Source organism: Diadema antillarum, unplaced genomic scaffold (genome assembly GCF_040938485.1).
Source record: "Diadema antillarum isolate AM-2024a unplaced genomic scaffold, OU_Dant_1.0 seq00000162_RagTag, whole genome shotgun sequence".
In the NCBI taxonomy this organism is placed as follows: Eukaryota; Metazoa; Echinodermata; class Echinoidea; order Diadematoida; family Diadematidae; genus Diadema; species Diadema antillarum.
In genome coordinates, this window is record NW_027271233.1 from 597,102 (window position 1) to 616,320 (window position 19,219).

The following is a 19,219-nucleotide window of genomic DNA, read 5'->3' on the forward strand; positions in this document are numbered from 1 at the left end:
ATTAGTATAATCAATGGTAAGTCCTCTTAACTATACACAAATGTGAACAATATCTTTTGTGATAAAATTGTTTCTACATTATTGTGCTTTTATAGTTTATCGAGAAAAATAGTGATATATCCTTATATTTTAGGTTTTATTGCGAATTTATCCTGTGGTACGATGTATTTTGATTCAACAGACCTACACACATGTATCAACTGTTTTCAAATCACTGCTTCCAATGATAAACAAAGCCTTTAATTCTAGCCTCGAATGCGTTCACAAATATTTCGCCCTTTATTCGTGGATGATACGCGTGTTTAGAATTCATCTCAGTCCTTACGCCGATTCCAAGAGGTAAAAGAATAGAAATAAGCAAGAACGATAAAAAGAGCCGGCCATTTACAAATTGGTTTTAATACAAATTGTGGAATGAAAGATATCAAATTTCTGCCAAGAAAGAGCCTTTACAAACCAATTCCAAAAGTAGGTTACAACCACATCGTCGGTGACGCACAACACGGAAAAAGCTTTTCTGCATTACCTCGTTTCCCACTTAATTTCTCCCTCTCTCTCTATCTCTCTCTCTCTCTCTCTCTCTATCTATCTATCTATTTATCTTATCTATCTATCTATCTTTCCATTTACCCTCTCTATCTCTTACATTGTCGTCTGCGTCGGACGTGGTGTTTCTCAATAGTTCACGTTTATCATAAAAAATCTTTATCAAATCAAATGTTCTGGAAATTATCTGACTTTCAAAGGAGAAGTAATTTAAAAAATGATTACTCTCTTATGTTTACCTGTTACCGAAACCCGTCCCAATCATTGGGGTGTGTCATTACCCAAACAGAATGAAGTTTGTAACACTTATTGCTTTCATGAAAATGATGGTGAAAGACGATATAGATGTAAATGTTAAAACTGATCAAGATGGACAAAACATAATTCTTGAGTGGGAGGCCATTTGCCCATTCGCGGTAATTGACGTAAACGAGGGGGACAGAGAGAGGGAGAACCATACATTATAATGTCTCCGCCATGATACGTATATCGCCTCCTACAAACAAATACGATACGCTTAATAAAAACGCCAAAACGACCACCATGTCATCAGCAGTTTGGATGATGATTCGCGCCAAAGTGTTGAGCCGTAAACTTTCCCTTACAGGAAGTACTCGACGTCGCGTCTACTCCAAACACTGAAAAAGTTAAATCTCGCATCCGGAGCTGCTTCATAAACATTTTGATGGATAGAAATGGCTAGTTAATGCAATCCCTGTTAATGGGCAGCTATCATGATCCAAACATTCCGTTCGCAGGTTCGATACGCTTGGGAGTCAGATTGAAAATAATATATCAAGTTGTCAGTCACTTAAGACATGTGCCTGTCATCAGGATATAAAGAGACGAGACTTGTTCTCTTTTCTCCTTTATTATGTAACAGTTTGGTTTCTTTTAACATGTGGTCTGTCATATATTGTTGTTTCTTAACGATTATAATATATCTCAAATGCTATTTCTTTCTATATATGTTTAGATCTTTGCAAATTACAAAATTCTCGCGGTATTCTAATATATTGATTTTATATGTCGTTATCGTTTTTTTTAAATTACTCTTTATCTAAATACTAATTTCATATTATCCTAAGGTACACAAGGTCACATGGTTTAATGATATGTGCAACGTGATATTCACTGATTCATGAAATATTGTGATAATCTTCTCTAGTTATTCGCTTGAGGACCATTGGTGCAGAGAAGATGAATTTACATCGTAATCTTGAGGGGCAGAAAGCCGAAAGATGTGGACCACCATATATATCAGTTATTGTCAACCTCTATACGTTTTACATTTTCTATTTTTTTCTCTCTCTCTTCGCGAAATAAGACGTGGGAATACACACACACGTATGAAATTAAAAGTATGTCATACAAATTTCCCAAATATAACGATAATGTCCATTTAGGACATCAAAATCGTGCCAGGGCTACTAAATTCCTTGAAAATGATGTTCGAAGCAATGGCAGATAATAGTTGTGTTTCGCAAGTCTTGATAGAAAAAAGTAAGAAGCAAAAACAAAAAAACAAACTACAGGTCCGTGATGATATGTATTCAAAATGAAACGAGTTGCTTCGAGGCATATTGTTATTTTGCTTTCATCGCGTAGTGCAACCACGTTCACTATTCCAGAACAGACATCTTTCGTCGAAATGTAACAAACTTTAAAATATCCATCTCTGTTGCGGTTGTGGTTGTTTATGATGGCGCTTTGGTATCCCTTGGTCCCTAAATAAGGCAGCACGCGCTCCACACGAAAACCACATCGAAATTGAGCTGTTCCATGAGAGCCCTCAGAAATGCCCTACTTTCGCCGTGCGCTCGTATAGAGAGAGATCCGGGCCACGGCAATGGCACACATCAGAAATAAATTTGTCCCATCGCATGATGATAAAGTTTTATAGCGCATAAAGACATTGGTGTATTGGCGACAATTTCCTATTTGAACGACTACAAAAGAAACAGCAACAATGATGGAAGATGGAGTTTCAATGAAGCCATCAACATGCCAGCAGACGCTCCTTACCCTAGGTTCGTAAAGATTTTATCGACCGCAATTTGAGAGCAAGGTCCGAAGTTTATGAATGACAGCCATGTGGAAAACATACAGTGTAGTTGATAGCATTGGGGTTGGGACTGTTGCACACTTCGGAAATGTATGCGTTAGTCACTGACTTCAGTTGATGCATTCAGTCAGTCTCGTGGTAATGGTTTCTACCCACTTCCGTGCAGGGAACAAATTCTTCTTTCATTCTGAAGTCACAAAATGTAGTCTTGAAACAAGGCGTCGAGAAGCAAGCTGTGAATCGTTTTACAACGATTACTCATCGACGACGTGCCACAAGTAAGGGTATCCACATAGAAAAAAAAAGAGCATCTCATGCAAAGCATTGTCCATATGGTAAGTCAAAGAGATAAGTGCATGGTGTTTATTCTCAACTAGTGACGCTTACAAGTTAAAGTTAAAGGGAGTATGTTATTTGTACATTTTGACTTGTAGTGATTCACAATAATTTGTTCATCACTTATGCAGACAAAATGAAATCTGAATATGTGCCATATATTTCATAGCAATATTTCTACTATTTTTCTTCAAATTACTTGGATACGCTCGCAAAAATTAAAACTTCTAAAAACCTAGACCTATCAATGACGTCAACCGTCAATAATAGCCAAATTACATGATTAACAATCTATAAAAGCCATAGGAATGCACCTTCCCGTATAGATCGAGCATAACTTGCACATTTCCCTTTATTTCTCATCTTTTTAGTTTAATACTGAAACATGCAAGTTTCACACTGTTTGCTCAGTCTAGGGGAAGAATCATTCCTCTGCCTTTTGTTCCTTATTTTTCCATTATGCATGTTAGCAATGATTGGCAAATGATGTCACTTAGTTTGGGAGATTTTTGTGGGCGTATCCAAAAAATCTATATAAAAAACAAAAAACAAAAAAATAGAAACGAAATCATAAAACAGATAGGACGAGTTCAGGTATTCATTTGACCACAAGAGTGATGTTAGGGGGTATCTTGAATCGGCACAACTCTTACCAACGTTTCATTAATGCAGATTATATGTATTTCAGTGAGCCATACGCACTGGCTGTTGAGTGTTCAAAGCTTCAAGATCTCTTTATTCTTTTTTTCGTCTATACAAATAGCGCCTTCGAAGGTGGCCTTCCGTCACGTGATCTTTGGAACATCCGCAAGAAATAAAAACAAGCAAACAAACAAACAAGCAATCAAGCAAGCAAGCAAACAAACAAACAAACAAACAAACACCGAGCAAGCACGACGCTTTGCTTGGCAGTCACGAAGGTCGAATAGAACGAGGAGAGAATACACCCACATACAAAATACATAAAACATGATGTGGCTCTGAGAATGATACGAACGCACGTCAACGAATATGCCTTTGTTTGTTTGTGTGTGTTTTTCTTTTTCTTTTCCTGGAAATCTGCTCTTTGAGAGAAGTTTCTTCCTTCGATTTCCTGTTCTTTGATGAACATCTCAGAAATATTGTACGGCCAATCGCTTCCAATCACGGATGAAACAGATCACTACTCGTCTCATTTCAATCAGTAAGTCTAATATAACCTATTTATCCAGTTGCCCATATGTTTACTTTCATGTAATATTATTGTATCTTTGGATGATACTTGAAACCAACAATGAATAAAGAAACAAGCTCAATACCAAGACAATTATACCATGTTACATTTCTTTTTTGATGAAGTTATTTTGCTTTCATGTCCTACTTTCCTGGTAAATCACTGAACGTGGTACAACTATATGAAATTCATCTTTTCGAGTAGGCAAAAACCTTTGTCCTCTTCTTGTTGTGGAAGAAATCAGATCAGACCGGTCAAGATGCTAATACAGATAACAATACATGTATTTCAAAAGGATTATGGTTTTCAGGGAAGCAGAACATGTAACTTTAATATCGTCGTTTTTCCTTTCGCAATATGAACTTGAACTTGAACTTGAATATTAAAGGAGACCTCTGGATCATTTTCAGATTTTTACATCTTAATAACTATAAATTAGTTCTACTGAGGACAAAGTTTCAGATATAATTGGGATGAAGAATAAGAATATTTTCAAAATTTAGAACCAATTGCAATGAAAAAGGATGATGACATGGCAGAAGCACCATAAGAATGCAGGAGTTGGGGCTCAAGGAAGCAGAACAAAAGAAGAAGGCATGCATAGATTATACACAGGTGAACTCGCAAGCAAGCGGTATTGTAATGAAATTACACTGCTACATTTGTGAAATATGTGAACCTCCTATGTCATCATCCTTGCTCAGTGTAATTTGTTTAAGGTTTTTCAAAGTATTGTTTCTCTGCTAAAGAACCACAAGAAATTCCATAAATCTATACATCGAGTTGTCGATTTATGTACTACATGATGTGAAATTATGAAAATCGTCTGGAATGTCCCTTTAAGGCATACGCTGTACATGAGAAGAACGTGTGAGGCATGAAGGAAGGTGATTATTGACTCTAAAGAAAGAGAGAGAGAGAGACCGAGAGAGAGACCGAAAGAGGGAGAAGGAAAAGGAGAGAGAGAGAGAGAGAGAGAGAGAGAAAGAGAGAGAAATCCCATTAGTGCAAGTTCACGTTGCACATGTGGGCATTCAGAACTTTTACGTCAATATTTTTTTTTAAATGTAGGTACGGAAATTGACGATTTGTGTTCGGCTACCATGGAGGAAACACGTACTCTGGAGAACTGTGTACTATTCATAGCATCTTCGATATCAATGGGTGTATTATGAAAAATAACTGGCATCACCACAGGAGCATTTGGCTTCAAAATTTGTCAAGAACTTATTTTCCGGACTAGGGGACATGGATCACATTATGACTACCTTCTTGAAATGAAAAATAAAGAAGAACTTGAAAACCACTCAGAAAAGGATTTGTATAATTATTCAACAGGAACAATATCATCTTGTCCCAGACGATTAAATGCGTACCAAATGTTACTGCTTTTTTCTACTGTAATCGTGTATACTGGTCTTCAGAGCCTTTTAGTATAACACAGCGCAGCTGTTCATGGGCCTGTATTTGAAGTAATTTTAGAGCAAAGTTTTCTAAGCGTTAAATGATTTAATGTAACTATAATGTGATGATATTTCGTATGTTAGAGTGAAATATGACACACTCAAAACAAATATATAGGGCCCGTATCTATGTACTTAGGGACCAATATATTATTCATACATATGTTATATATCTTATATGCATATTGTATATGTGTGTGTGTGTGTGTCTATGTATGCATCTATTTATTTATTCATTTGTTTATTTATTTATGTATTCATTTATGTATTTATTTATTTGTTCGTTTGTTCATTTATCTATCTATAAATGTATGAATGTATTACACAACATGTGTCGGTGTATGCTCGATCTTGCAGGCGTGGCTACTTGTCTGTGCATACACCATTACCTGTGAGTGTAAAAGAATGTTTCTCGTTTTAAATATTCACGCGTCTAGTCGGTATTCAAGGCTGCTTTAACATCGATTCAAAGATTCGTTCCCGGTTGACTCAAGGTCATGCCTGGCAGGTCCCCCGATGTAGTCCCCATGCTACGATCCTAGGTAAGCCTACTAGATTGCTTGCGGATATGCGCGATGTTTGTGGTAATAGTCTCGGAATCAATTTACAACGGAAGAAGAAGTGTTACAAAAGCAAGGGTGCTTAAATCCTGGGATTTTGTGAGAGAAAAGAAAGGACAAAAACTGTAGAAAAAGTAGTTCTCCGAAGGACACGTGAAGTTTAGCATCATCGTGATACCCTACTGTCAATTCATTCTCTATCCTTCACCACCACCCCCCCCCCCCCCCATCGAAAAAGTCAGTTTAATCAAGAGCGGAAATCGTCTTCTTGGAGATCATTCATATAAAAGTTATTCATTTTCAAAATTTCCAGAATGTGTGCACAATATCTACTTACATCTTGTTTTTTCGTTTGCGTAGATGTCCATTCATTTGCTTACCCATTCTTTATTTTGTTGGTACATGTTATGCATGTGTTCAAACATATAATAAAGTAAATTGAGTTAGATATGTTTATTTATTGATTGATTCGTGATATTTACGTCTTCATTCATTTTTTGTTGTCCCCCCCCCCCCCCCCTCCATATCAGGAGGTAATTCAGTCACTTAATAAGAGCTAGTCTTTCACGAAGCCCAATCGATTAATTGTACAAACATGAATTATGCAAACACACACACACACACACACACACACAATATACATAAATCCTTGCACAAGGCCATAACGCCTTGCATTTTTTTTTTTATCATTGCGTTTCAGCCGTCATAAACCGCAGTGATCAAAATGGAATATATTGCATTTGGCATTGGTATTCACATTTGTAAATGGCTAGACACTTGATGGTCTTTACACTCCACATATCAACGTATATTGCTGCAGCTATCAACACCAATCTTTCGCATAATACTTTACCCAACGGTGACCATAATGGAATTCAATATCTGCAATCAAGTTACCCTTGCTCCAAGGTTTCCGTTCACGTGCTTCATAGTGCATTTGGGGAGAAGAATAAAATCCAACTGAAATGTCAGATTCGTGTCAAAACTTCAAACTCTGCAAATAGCCCCTCCCCGCTCTCGCTCTCTCTCTCTCGCTCTCTCTCTCTCTCTCTCTCTCTATATATATATATATATATGTATATATATATATATATATATATATATATGTGTATATATATGTATATATATAATATATATTATATATTATATATATATACATTCATACAATGTATATCTATATCTATGTCTATAATATGCTTCTCTCACTATCTCTACATACATATTTATACAATGCTTATATATCTACATCTATGTCTATATATGTTTTTCCCACTCACTCTCTCATATTCTCGTCATCATCACACTAAAATTTAAACAATTTCAAAATCTAACTACAATTTAATCATCTATGTGCATGGTTCTATATGTTTACTTGCACATGCCATATGACTCAAAGCATACCTACGTAACTTTTGTCAAATCACTATTATCGGTGCCCCAGATTTACTTGAATTTCTCCGCACTGTGTCTGTTTGTATTTGTGTTTAGAAAAGAAAGTAAGAGGAGTCGCCCACGCGAATTACGTGATGCTTTTGTACTCCAGGACCGTCTGTTCGCGTACTCACTACAACTTGTCCGTGTGACATGCATGACGTATGAGGAACGTGTGGCCAATACGTCCAAGACCAGTGTTATTATGTTCTGTAGCATGTTTAAATATCATATCTACTCGTATATGAATGTTCTATCTACCACACAGTTACCATATACTCTTATGTCTAACGATATGTGTAATGTTTAATGGATATTCAATACCTACGATAATCATAATTGATATCTTGCGTTTTGAATATCAATAGCGACACGTTTGAGAAATTACATCGCGAGCATTATGCGAAAACTTAACAATACGGTGTGTTAGATTTGGTTGCAAGTTCACCTTCAAAGACATGCGGTTTGAGTGAAAGCAGCAATATTAGTAGAACACATCAGTGAGAGTTTGAGTAAAATCAGACAATCCGTTCAAAAGTTATGATTTTTTTTTTTTCTGCTCAGTCACGGCTGGATAAGGAGACTACAATAGCTTGTGATGTCACATGTGTACAACGATATAAAGAAGGTAAAGAAAATGCAACATTATTTTCACTTTTCTCGCATAACAAGAGGTCAATCCACTTCTCTCTTTTAGAAGGCAGGGGGAATAATATTACCCTTAACATATGTCAGTAACAAGTTGAAGAAATGTACACTTTGTTCAAAAAGTAAAGCTTTGTGAAATTCTCTTTTTATTTTCCTTATATCGTTGTACGCATCTGACATCATACACTATAGTGGTCTTCTCATCCAGCATTGATTGCGCAGACACTTTAAAGATTCATAACTTTTGAACAGATTGTCGGATTTTCCCCAAACTTTTACTGATGTGTCATACTAAAATTGCTGCAGTCACTCAACCCACACGTCTATGAAGGTGAACGTATCCATTAACTTCACCTATCTCATCGGATCCCCCAGGGGAAAGGTTCGTTTTTCAGCCGCGTTACGTCACTCACCTGAGTATCGGCATCGTCGGCGCCCTCGGGTCTCAGTGCCAGTCGATATCCCGGTAGGATGTCGTCTCTGTCGTTGACGTGCGCGAGTCCGAGGGTGATCGCACGCCTCTGGCCCTGACCCCCCGCCCACGATCCTGACATCGGGAACAGCCCCAGCAGGTAGAGATCCGTTGTGGGACCCAGGCTCGAGGTCGTCGTCCACGACGACATCGTGACGTTCTTGTAGATGACGTCTGTCGTTGTTGTGGTCATATTGTGTACGTTTGTTTGGTTTCCATTGACGCATTCTGCTGTCAATAGGCTTATAATAAGGACTATGCTCTGAATAAGTTCATGGTCCAGACGTAATGGACGGTTGGATAATACTCCGCTCGCCATTATGACGTCACAACACTTCACAAAGATACAGAGAATAAATGAGATTCAATGATTGATATTTCTTATTGTCCAAAATCATAATGTCAAACTCAGTCATCCATAGAGACAATGGTGGTCAGGAGACTTAGAAAACACAGTTACGACTGAATCCACGAAATCAAATCGTTCGTGTCCAGGACTCCCGAGATTCTCCTAGGCTACAGTAAGTCTGTAACTACTCTAATAGCTGGTGATAAAAAAATTACTATCACCATTTTTCCCCTCTCACCGTTAACAAAAACAGACGCAAGATGATTGTTCCTGACTATCAATCGTTCAAGCTGTAAGTTTTCCATTTACCAACTGAAGTCAGCCTTGAGCTCCACAAGTCACAGAGTTCACGAATAATAAGATTGCTGGAATTTGAACCCGAAGAGACGCTTAATTCCGCTCCTCCTCCTCCTCCTTAGAAAGAGTGACAAAAATATAAGATATATGAAAATAACTAATTTTTGACTGTTTTCTTTCGATGAAGTTCACTTCTGCGATAGTTTTTACCAACAAAGTAATCTTTTCCGTCCGCGTAGTTTGCTTGTTCTTTCGTTTTAAATCCTCCAGAAAGCCAGGCACACATCGTCAGTAAACTTGACGGGAGATGCCATCAATCCGTACGAAACTGTTCTCACTATGTTGTAATGATTAAAACAACAGTCAATGTGTTGAAAAAAATCGTCGTTGACTCACCCCGGAAGGCAAATAATGTTCGGACTTCCCAGCAGAGAATACCGACGGCAAAACTACAAGGGAGACGAACAAGAAAAAAAAATAGGAAGAGAACAAAAGAGAAAACAACACTCGTGTTGACAGGTGCGACCTACTAGAAGACTCGCTGCATCATCCAGTTCGTCCAAACAAACACGTCCCCGATCGGCCGTGAAGCAGAGCACTTCGCTGAAGAGCCGCCGTCGCGCGGAAATCTGTCGATTTTGTGCGATATCACGTCGACTCCGCGCCAAAGCGAGCTGATCCTAAAAAAGCGCGCGAAACCATCGTCGGACAACCGACAGTGAGGAGGAGAGAATCCGGAAGGCAATTCATATGGATGACATGAGAAAAAAAAAATAAGTGGAAGGAAGTCTGGAGATGGAGAGAGAGAGGGGGGGGGGGGAGTTCTGAAAGAAAAGCAATTTAGGGAATACGCGAATGTTTACTTGAGGATGTTTTCTGCTTACGTCGAGTCCACGTGGACTGACCGCTTCTTGTGAGCAGAATGGAGGAGGAGGGTATCACTCTACACGTGTACGTACTACGTTCTCTACCCCCCCCCCCCCCCCATCTCCCTCTCCCCCTCTTTCCTTGGAGGTGAATTTGACAGGGGCGACGCACTTTGTCTGCTGTTTGGTCTGCAATGCGTTGTAGAAACTACAACAAAAACAAACAAGTGAAAAGCGACCGAGACATTCAATTTTTCTTCTGCAATATAAAAATGGCTCGGAGGAAATAAGCTTGGTGCCATGGTAGCCAAGCGTGTTGAATATATTTTGTGTCATCCTTATTCCTTGGAGCCAGACGGGAATGTGCATTTTGAGTTCAGACCGCTGTGTTTAGACCTTTTTTTCAGGTCATGATTCTGTGCCCTATGATATAAATGATATAGTTGAATCTATCTATCTATCTATCTACATATATTATCTACATATATATGAATTAATCGTGTATAAAACAAGCAATATACATTACATAAATATCATTAGTAATATATAGATAGTTATCATTAAAATATCACACATATGTATGGAATATTTCATTCCTTAATTAACGCATTATATATACACACACATATATATATATATATATATATATATATATATATATATATATATTGTCCTATCTTTAGCATGAATTGTATTATCTACAATAAACATATGAAACAATGAGTAAAAGGACATCGTAAGCTTTACTTGAGTTGAATGTCATGATTACTATCCAAGGTTCTGACCCTTGAAATTCAAGCGAGAAGCATAATGATATAATCAGTATCTATTCCATGTTGCTGCCGGTAAACAGAGAGAGAGAGAGAGAGAGAGAGAGAGAGAGAAAGAAAGAAAATTATCCATTATTTCACGTAATAATCCACCTAAACAAACAGTACCTTTTTTTCCAAGGCACCGGCTTTCTCGCCAAATCAGCCATCTGTAATCGAAATCACAATCAAGAAGAGGAATGCTGCAACCCTCTGCTCTGTCTCCTCCCCGAAGCAGAACTAGCGACTGAAAATGATCTACCCGCTGATTAGCCTGAAAACTATACACCTCCCTGACTTTGATGGCGCGCCCATCTCCATCTTCTAGTGATTCTAAGCGAGGGCACCTCTGACGACGGGCGAAATAATTGATGTTCTGTTTGTAGTTTGCTGGGTTTTTTTTTTTTTCTTTCTGGACCTCTGGAGGAGCAAGCAGCTTTGTTACTCCTTAAAGGTCGTATATCCCTTTTTTTTTGTGCAAAAGCCACAAAATTTTGGCAGGGTTGAGGAATGATGTGTCCCAACTTTGTGTTTGAGATCGCACGGAAATACTGAAAAAGAAAAGAAGTGAAAATTTCCCCCATGTATCTCTAAAATACTTCCCCCTTTTACGTCAATAATAAGGGTTAGACGTTTTTCTTTTTTTTTTCTTTTTTATAACAGTATCCTCCACCCCCACCCCTCCCCCGTCACAAAAAAAAAGGTTCCAGTTTTATTTCTCTGAGGAAAGGTCTGAATTACATACCAGTTAATGAAAGGATTTTAATTTTCGGGGTTGCAAAAAGGACATACGAACTTTTACCTTTCCTCACGGCCGCTGTAATTATATATGAATATAAATAAATAAATAAATATATATATATATATATATATATATATATATATATATATATACTTATATATGTATATATAGATATATATATATATATATATCAACAATAATGTCACAATAGAGGAATGCATTAAATGCCAATTGACTTAATTTTAATTTTCGGGGGCCTCCCCCTTCGTCAGGGACGACAGTGCTAAGCACTGTCATCAGCACTGCCATCTCTGACGAAGGGGAGGCCCCCGAAAATTCGGATTTTGAATTAGAATCAAGGCAATTGGCATTTAATGCATTCCTCTATTGTGACATTATTATTACTATTTCTATAGTACTGCCAATACGCGGAGCAACTACAATATATATATATATATATATATATATATATATATATATATATATATATATATATATATATATTTATATATATATATATATATATATATATATGAAGAGTTTGTTCGCAAAAACCGATAAGCCCATATTTGCCAAGTGGAGATATTTGCGATTAAAGGTCAAGAAATATAAAAAGAATAATAAGAAAAATTTTGCTTCTTTTGACCATAACTTCAAAAATGTACCTTTATTATGTAGTGACCAATATATCGTATAAAAGGTATTATTTTGTACTTTATGACAGAGACCGTACTTCAAAAAGTTCAAAAATGGACTTATCGGTTTTTGAGAACAAACTCTTCGTGTATATATATATATATATATATATATATATATATACGTCATCAATCCCAGTGTAACCTGTTTGGAAAGTTGTTATCTTTTTTTTTTCCAAAATGTGGTATAGCTGTAAACAACATTTCCTTCAATTTCCATCATAATGTGTCCTAATCATATGCATGCAGCTATTTAAGGTAGAAGCAATGGACGTTTGTGGTTGTAGGCGTAAACATCATTTAACATTCCAGTCATTTTTCATAATGTCGTGGTTAAATGGTGGAAACTAGACGCCTGATGTCTACACCACAGATGTATTTTGGTGACACAGTATAGGGAAATCGAGGAATTGGCTTGTTTACATTGATGGCATACCTGTTACACAACTTATAGCATTCATGTGACATGGCAAGAGCTTTCGTGTTTACAGAAATGAATTCAGTAAATATCTGTATGTGTACTTTTATGCGTGTGTGCTTGTGTGTGCGTGTTTGTTTCTGCTTTTGTTCCATACATAGTGTCTAAAGGAATAGAAAATATGTTTAAAATGTCAAGAATAATCAATAATAAGATGTAAATAAAGTCTTGGTGCCGTCGAATGAAAGAAATTGCAAACATTCTATGCTCCTCAAACATGTCAAAGATTGTGCTGTTAGGTTAAGTGTGTGCATGTATGTACAGTGTATGTGCGTGTTCGTGTATGTGTGTGTGTGTGTGTGTGTGTGTGTGTGTGTGTGTGTGTGTGTGTGTGTGTGTTTGTGTGTGTGTTCTGGTCCGTTCCCACCCTTGCGCATTCTCCCTTTTTCTGATTCTGCAGTATCATTGACCTTAAATCAACCAAATTTTGAGTGTTCACGTTTATAAAGATTTAATTTGTCACAAACGCAACGATCGTTTGTCCCTTCATAATGAAATGAGGACTTACACTGCGTAAATCCATTTAAACTAACCGTTGGTTTGTTGCAAATAAGAAGAGAGAGAGAGCAGCTTCGGAGCGGTGACACACCAACCATGGTGACTGATGGTTTTCCCGCCTTTTTTATGCTAACGAAATAGTACATCTGAGGGGGGTTTATTTACTATACTAACGAATAGCGAGAGGCGTCTCCCGCGAGCGGTCTTTCCACCCGCTGCCGGCACCAGCGGCAACGATCGACGGATGGGCCCCCTTCCCTTTGATCGCTTTCCTGCGCGCCGCGGGGGAAAGCCCGGACAAACTTCATTTCGCCAAAATGGTAATTAGGAGAAATGCGAAAGGTAGCGCTCTGATCTTCACTCAAGATTGTCCCTCAGGATGTTGAACGCGTGTATGCGTGTGTGCCGGGTCGAAAACCTGGTTGTTGATCACCAGAATTGAACGCCACACGCCGGGACATGGCAAGCAAGTATTGTGTGACGTCATTCTTCGTCAGCGGACGCATTTCCTTTGCTGATTACATGTGAGTTTGATGACGGCAGCGTATTGTCTATGATTTGCAAAATTTTCAAAATGTTCACTTTTTTCATTGAATTTATAGCAGCATTAAGTGATCTGTAAGAATTTTTTTTTTTTTGTAATGGGATTTCTTTAATCTTGGGTAAATGTTAGCAGACGTTTTGTGTTGATCTAGCAAAAGGACAAACTTGTATTTTTTATAATCGCATTTTCATTTTCAGACCACCTTCGCGTCATACGCCAGTTCGGGGTTCCACTTTGTCCATGAGCAGAAGAAGAAATGTCATTTTATACCAACAGGACATGTCGGTTTTTAAATTCACTGAGATAAGCATTTGTGATATAAAGCTTATTCAAGAAAGAGTGCTTGCCAGCACAACCACCTGACAGGAAATCAGGCATTTGGCAATATCAAAATGTAAATAGGCCTACATTCATTGAAAAATAAGGAAAATAATTGATGCTTTCCCGAGTGTGCTTTGAAGGACCGTTCTGTTTACTTGGTCTGGCAAATGTATCCTTTGTTTGAACATGACTGATGAATTCCGTAAAATATTACATCGGGAAAGCGAAGTGCCTAACCAAATGACAAAAAAGAAAAGTCATTTGTGCCTATACCATTCTGCGCTGAGCTAAATTCCGAACTGGCTTATTCGCAAATTTGCAGAGCTGTCGGGGGGGAAGGGGTGCAAAACAAAGTTCTGAAGGCTGCATTTAGGCCATGGAGACGATATCAGTAAACAAAAAGCGGGACGATGACGTTGAAAACTACACCACAGCCAGTTTCACAGCTCTCAAAACGTAGCTGATACTTTATAATATCAAGACATCATTCGTTTGATCATGGCACATCATCTTTTTATATATACTCTAGGTTTTCGATTTGCTGTTAGCATAGTTAGGGAGGGAGAGGGGGGGAATGTGTCAACTATTTCGACAAAGCTCGAATAAATAAGACAAATATCACCCGATAAGGATCATCGATCAAAGGAGAATAATTAGGTCGAGCAGAAGATCGAATTTCAGTCTCTGATCCCTTACAAATATACCTGTTTTCTATACACTACTCTTCTAATGTTTCTATTCTGTTCTTTCTTTCTCTTCGATCCAGATTTCTCAGTTTCAGAAACGATACAGAGAGAAAGAATAATGATAAAGAAAAAGAATGACAAAACCATCAATATCTCGGGGGAAAATAAAAGGAAATATAAGATGGCAGTTAGCCTCATGTTCATCAGTTGAAACGGCATATCGTATTATTTCCCTGGAGCCAAAAGGTTGTAGGAATCGTATAAGAAAAAAAGAAAAGACTCATGCGTAAGTCTTGACAGTTCTTCTCTCTTGTACCCTACACATCTGACACTTGTCTTTTATTCTGTCTCCGAATTTGACGTGAAAAAGAGGATCAGTTCCAATATCCTATTTATGATAAAACTTTTCTTCATGTATCTGTAATGATTTTGCAGTATAGACTCTGTGTCAATTCGTTTTGGCATTCGAGCCGTTGCATTTACACTGCAACTTCAAAATGTAACCGTTCAATTAAAGATGGTTGCGACACAGCATTGATTATCGAAAGTAGGGCAATGATTACCGTCGTGTTTGCGCTTCAAGAATATAAGCAAGGATAGCCAACTAGGCTGCCTAAAGGAACATGAGCAATGAATTAGAACGAATCTGAGGATAATTGGGACAGATACAAGAAAAGAGGCGCATCCATTTCAATCTCGGTCATTATGTAAAATGTGTCATTCTAGATTACATCGATCCATTTCATGACACTCAGGAGTGATGATTATGCTTTTGGGGTTTGATTGTTCTACTTCTGTATTCTAGAAATTCAATATTAGTGATGACACGGTTTTGCCACATAAGACATCTTAATCATTTTCTATTTTCAAAGTTTTTTTTTTTTTTGGATTGAGTTGATGAGGTTTATTGTTACTGAAAATGGCAGCCCAGAGGCTGAAGTACATTCAGTTTACAAAATAATTATTTTATAGATAAAAATCACAGTGCTTCACAAATAATAAGGTGTTTACAATAAACATATTCAGAAAGTATACTTAAAATCATACATATATCAATCTTAACCAGCAAAAACATACATATACAACAACAGAAAAAAAAAATCAATATCAACACTATCTTTACAACACAAGATTATAAATCTAAAAAAAAAATACCTTAATCTGAGAAAAAAATGCGGTGGGTGTGGAAAGGAGGAGACGTTACTGCATAACAAACAGGACAAATATAGAACTTTTTTACCGACCACCCTGTTACAATAACCAGATGTGCCTATGTCCTTGCATGTCCCCAGTAGAAACCTACCAACATACACACACACTCACAAGCACAAAGCACACAAATTGTAGAAATTGGAGGAAAAAAAAATCATGGTGTTGTTTTGTGGTCTTTGTTGTGCAAAAATTCTCCATGCGGAGAGGCCCCGCCAAGTTAGGTGGGAAACGAAATCTCAAGGTTATATTGCTGCTTTTATTATTGGTTTTGTAATAAACGCTATATTGGAGCAGAGATTCACCAGCATGGTGATCGGGGTCGTGACTTCTGTGACATTTATAATGAACTCATGCAGGACCTTTTTTTTGGGGGGGGGGGGGGAGGGGGATCGTTACAAAATAGATGATAGATGGTACTGTTGATTCTGGGATTGCACCATTTGAATTACGGCTTTGTCGATATTTACGCCAAACTTTGCCACGAAATTAGCAAGTTCAGCAGCTGTAGATATCAGGTATATCAGCGCGACTGCGTCCCCTTTTCTTGTAATTAGCTATCAAGCCCTCCCCCCCCCCCCCCTGCCAGATATAATCACGATTTATGACTGCTGTTGCATAAAGATATTCAATACATAACTAGAAAGAGGAGATTAAGCATAAAGTATTCAACATGAAGTTTTTTTTTCTTACAATAATGTTGGAATATTTTATAATTCAAGCAGGGATGATGTTCAACACTTGAAAAAATTTCTTCGGAATGCGGAATACGTGCATTAATGCCACTCAACCTAAAAAGCTCGAGCAAAACTTTCAACGCGGACAGCTGACATTTTAAAATGTTATGTAGGACCGGATGATTTATGTCGAAGTTGATTACCGCGCACAGACAGCGTTCATCGTAAAAGTGTCACATTTTGATAAGCGCTCGTCAAACAATTACCACGAGTGATAACAGATAGTAGAGGTAAATATGCATGTATCTACCACGTGACAAACAACTGACAAAGAGGACAGATATTAAAAATCAAATGCAGCTTCCCTCCAAAGCTGCGATTCTTCTAAAGATTAACGCTCTATGATTGATAGCTGTGGAAATGGAAATTTTGACGTCATGTTATTCAATGGGCTTTAATAGTTTGCTCAGAGAGCTTAATAAACGTTTCCCTATGTTTTTAAAGTTCTGCATGTTCAAAAAACTTTTGTCATATTTTGTTTTTCCAATCTTACTTTCTCTTTAATCTTTCATAAAGCTCTTTTGAATTAGTAGGCCCCATAATCAAAGGTTTTCTTTTTTTGCAATCAGAGTCTCTTAATGTAACGAGGCTCTTATGTGTTTGCAAAAATACATAATAGAAAGGAGATTTTGTGCATATTCATGATCTTACTGATTGTTAACCAACTGATTGCTGACTAAGCATTTTCAAAGACTTTCACCAGCACCAGAAGCGCTGTCATTGGACAGTTGTTACGAGAGACGTGATGAGGTTGGAATTGCTCTGTCTCACAGAAATCTTTATCATTTTTTTTTTCAGAATGCAGAGGTGGAGGAGGAAATAAGAGAAACAAAAAGCATCACACTCCTTCCGGCAGACTTAACCACTGTCGGAATTGATCGGCGCATCTTCCTCCCGTGTTCCAACATCTCTTCAAATGTCTCCATGGGAACGATTCATTTCCATAAAATTGAAATTCTGCAGCGCCTAGAAACGAGTTAATGTTCCTGCATAGTCACCTGAAATGCTATAATTGATGACGTGACAGCCTATTACCGTGATTTCAAAATCCTCATTTATCTCAAGATTGTTCCCGACGTATATTGTAATCATAATGATACTCCCAATCAAAATCATGAAAAAACCCCACAAACTGGTCTTTAATTGTATCTATAGACTCCAATATTGCTCTCCATAATTAATTCAGTAACTAAAGGGAATATAATCATTGTCGATTTCATTGATATGAAATTTCAGTGTGTTCGAGAACTGATAACTTCTAATAGTTACGGTATTATAGCTGATTCGATTGAGAATGTTTTTTTTTTTTTTTGGGGGGGGGGGGAGGTGGTCTGTCACTTGTAATATGCTTGTAAGATCGTTGGGCTATTTTTACAAAAATAATGACTGCTTTACTTGCGTATGAGTATGATGGACCAACAGTAGTACCATGTCGACTGAAGAAGATGGACTCTTTTTTTTTCTTTTTTTTTTTGCATAGAAAATGCGTCCAATGGTAATAACAATGAAAACATAGTCGGTGTATTTTTGAACATTTGAGGCGTTTGATGGCAAAACGAGTTAAGCGCCATTTTCAAAGAACTTGAAGAAAGTCCATCATCATAGCAAAATAAAAACTTTTCAGCGATACCTCAGTTGTTATGAAGTAGGGAATATTTTTGACATATTTGAAGTTTGAAGTTCTGTCTTATCTTCGCTTTTTAACAGATTTAATCGCAAGTATCTCAAGTATCTCAAATTAATAAAATTGGGGTTAACTTGTTTTGCTATGAAACTCTTTCATTATATGAAAACTGCCCATCACTCCAGCTAGGACAATATCCCTTTTGGTTTACTTTAAAGTGCGTCGAGTAAAATCATCGAAATGAATTAAATTAAGAATTACTTTCACGTACACGCGGATAAACAATTTAGACGAGGTATGCCTCCTCCTGCTTTAAAAAAGCACATCTACATACACACACACACACACACACACACACATATATATATATATATATATATATATATATATATATATATATATTCTATCCACTTTCTCAGAAACTGTTAATGTCGCATTTTGCCTGAGCTTTGACAATAACAAGAATAAGATAATTGTAAAGCGTGTAATCAATTGTTTCAAAGTTAGCTGATAGTCTTATTCAAAGAATGATATAAAAGAAAACATGAATATCTAATTTGAATCTTGGTAGTCTCGTGCCACCGAGCCACCGCTACTGTCGAGCCCTGTTTATACGTTATGTATCATTGT

General features: G+C 37.3%; 1 protein-coding gene across 1 annotated transcript in view; it reads right to left on the minus strand.

Annotated features, from left to right (window-relative positions):
- The window catches only part of LOC139728040 (gamma-aminobutyric acid type B receptor subunit 1-like), a 107,339-nt gene extending 98,496 nt beyond the window's left edge, over positions 1 to 8,843 (minus strand). The window contains exon 1 of the mRNA XM_071639006.1: positions 8,676 to 8,843. Coding sequence (XP_071495107.1) covers positions 8,676 to 8,816 — 141 coding nt within the window. The 5' untranslated portion in view covers positions 8,817 to 8,843. The remainder of the gene's footprint in view (positions 1 to 8,675) is intronic.
- Positions 8,844 to 19,219: the final 10,376 nt, after the last annotated feature.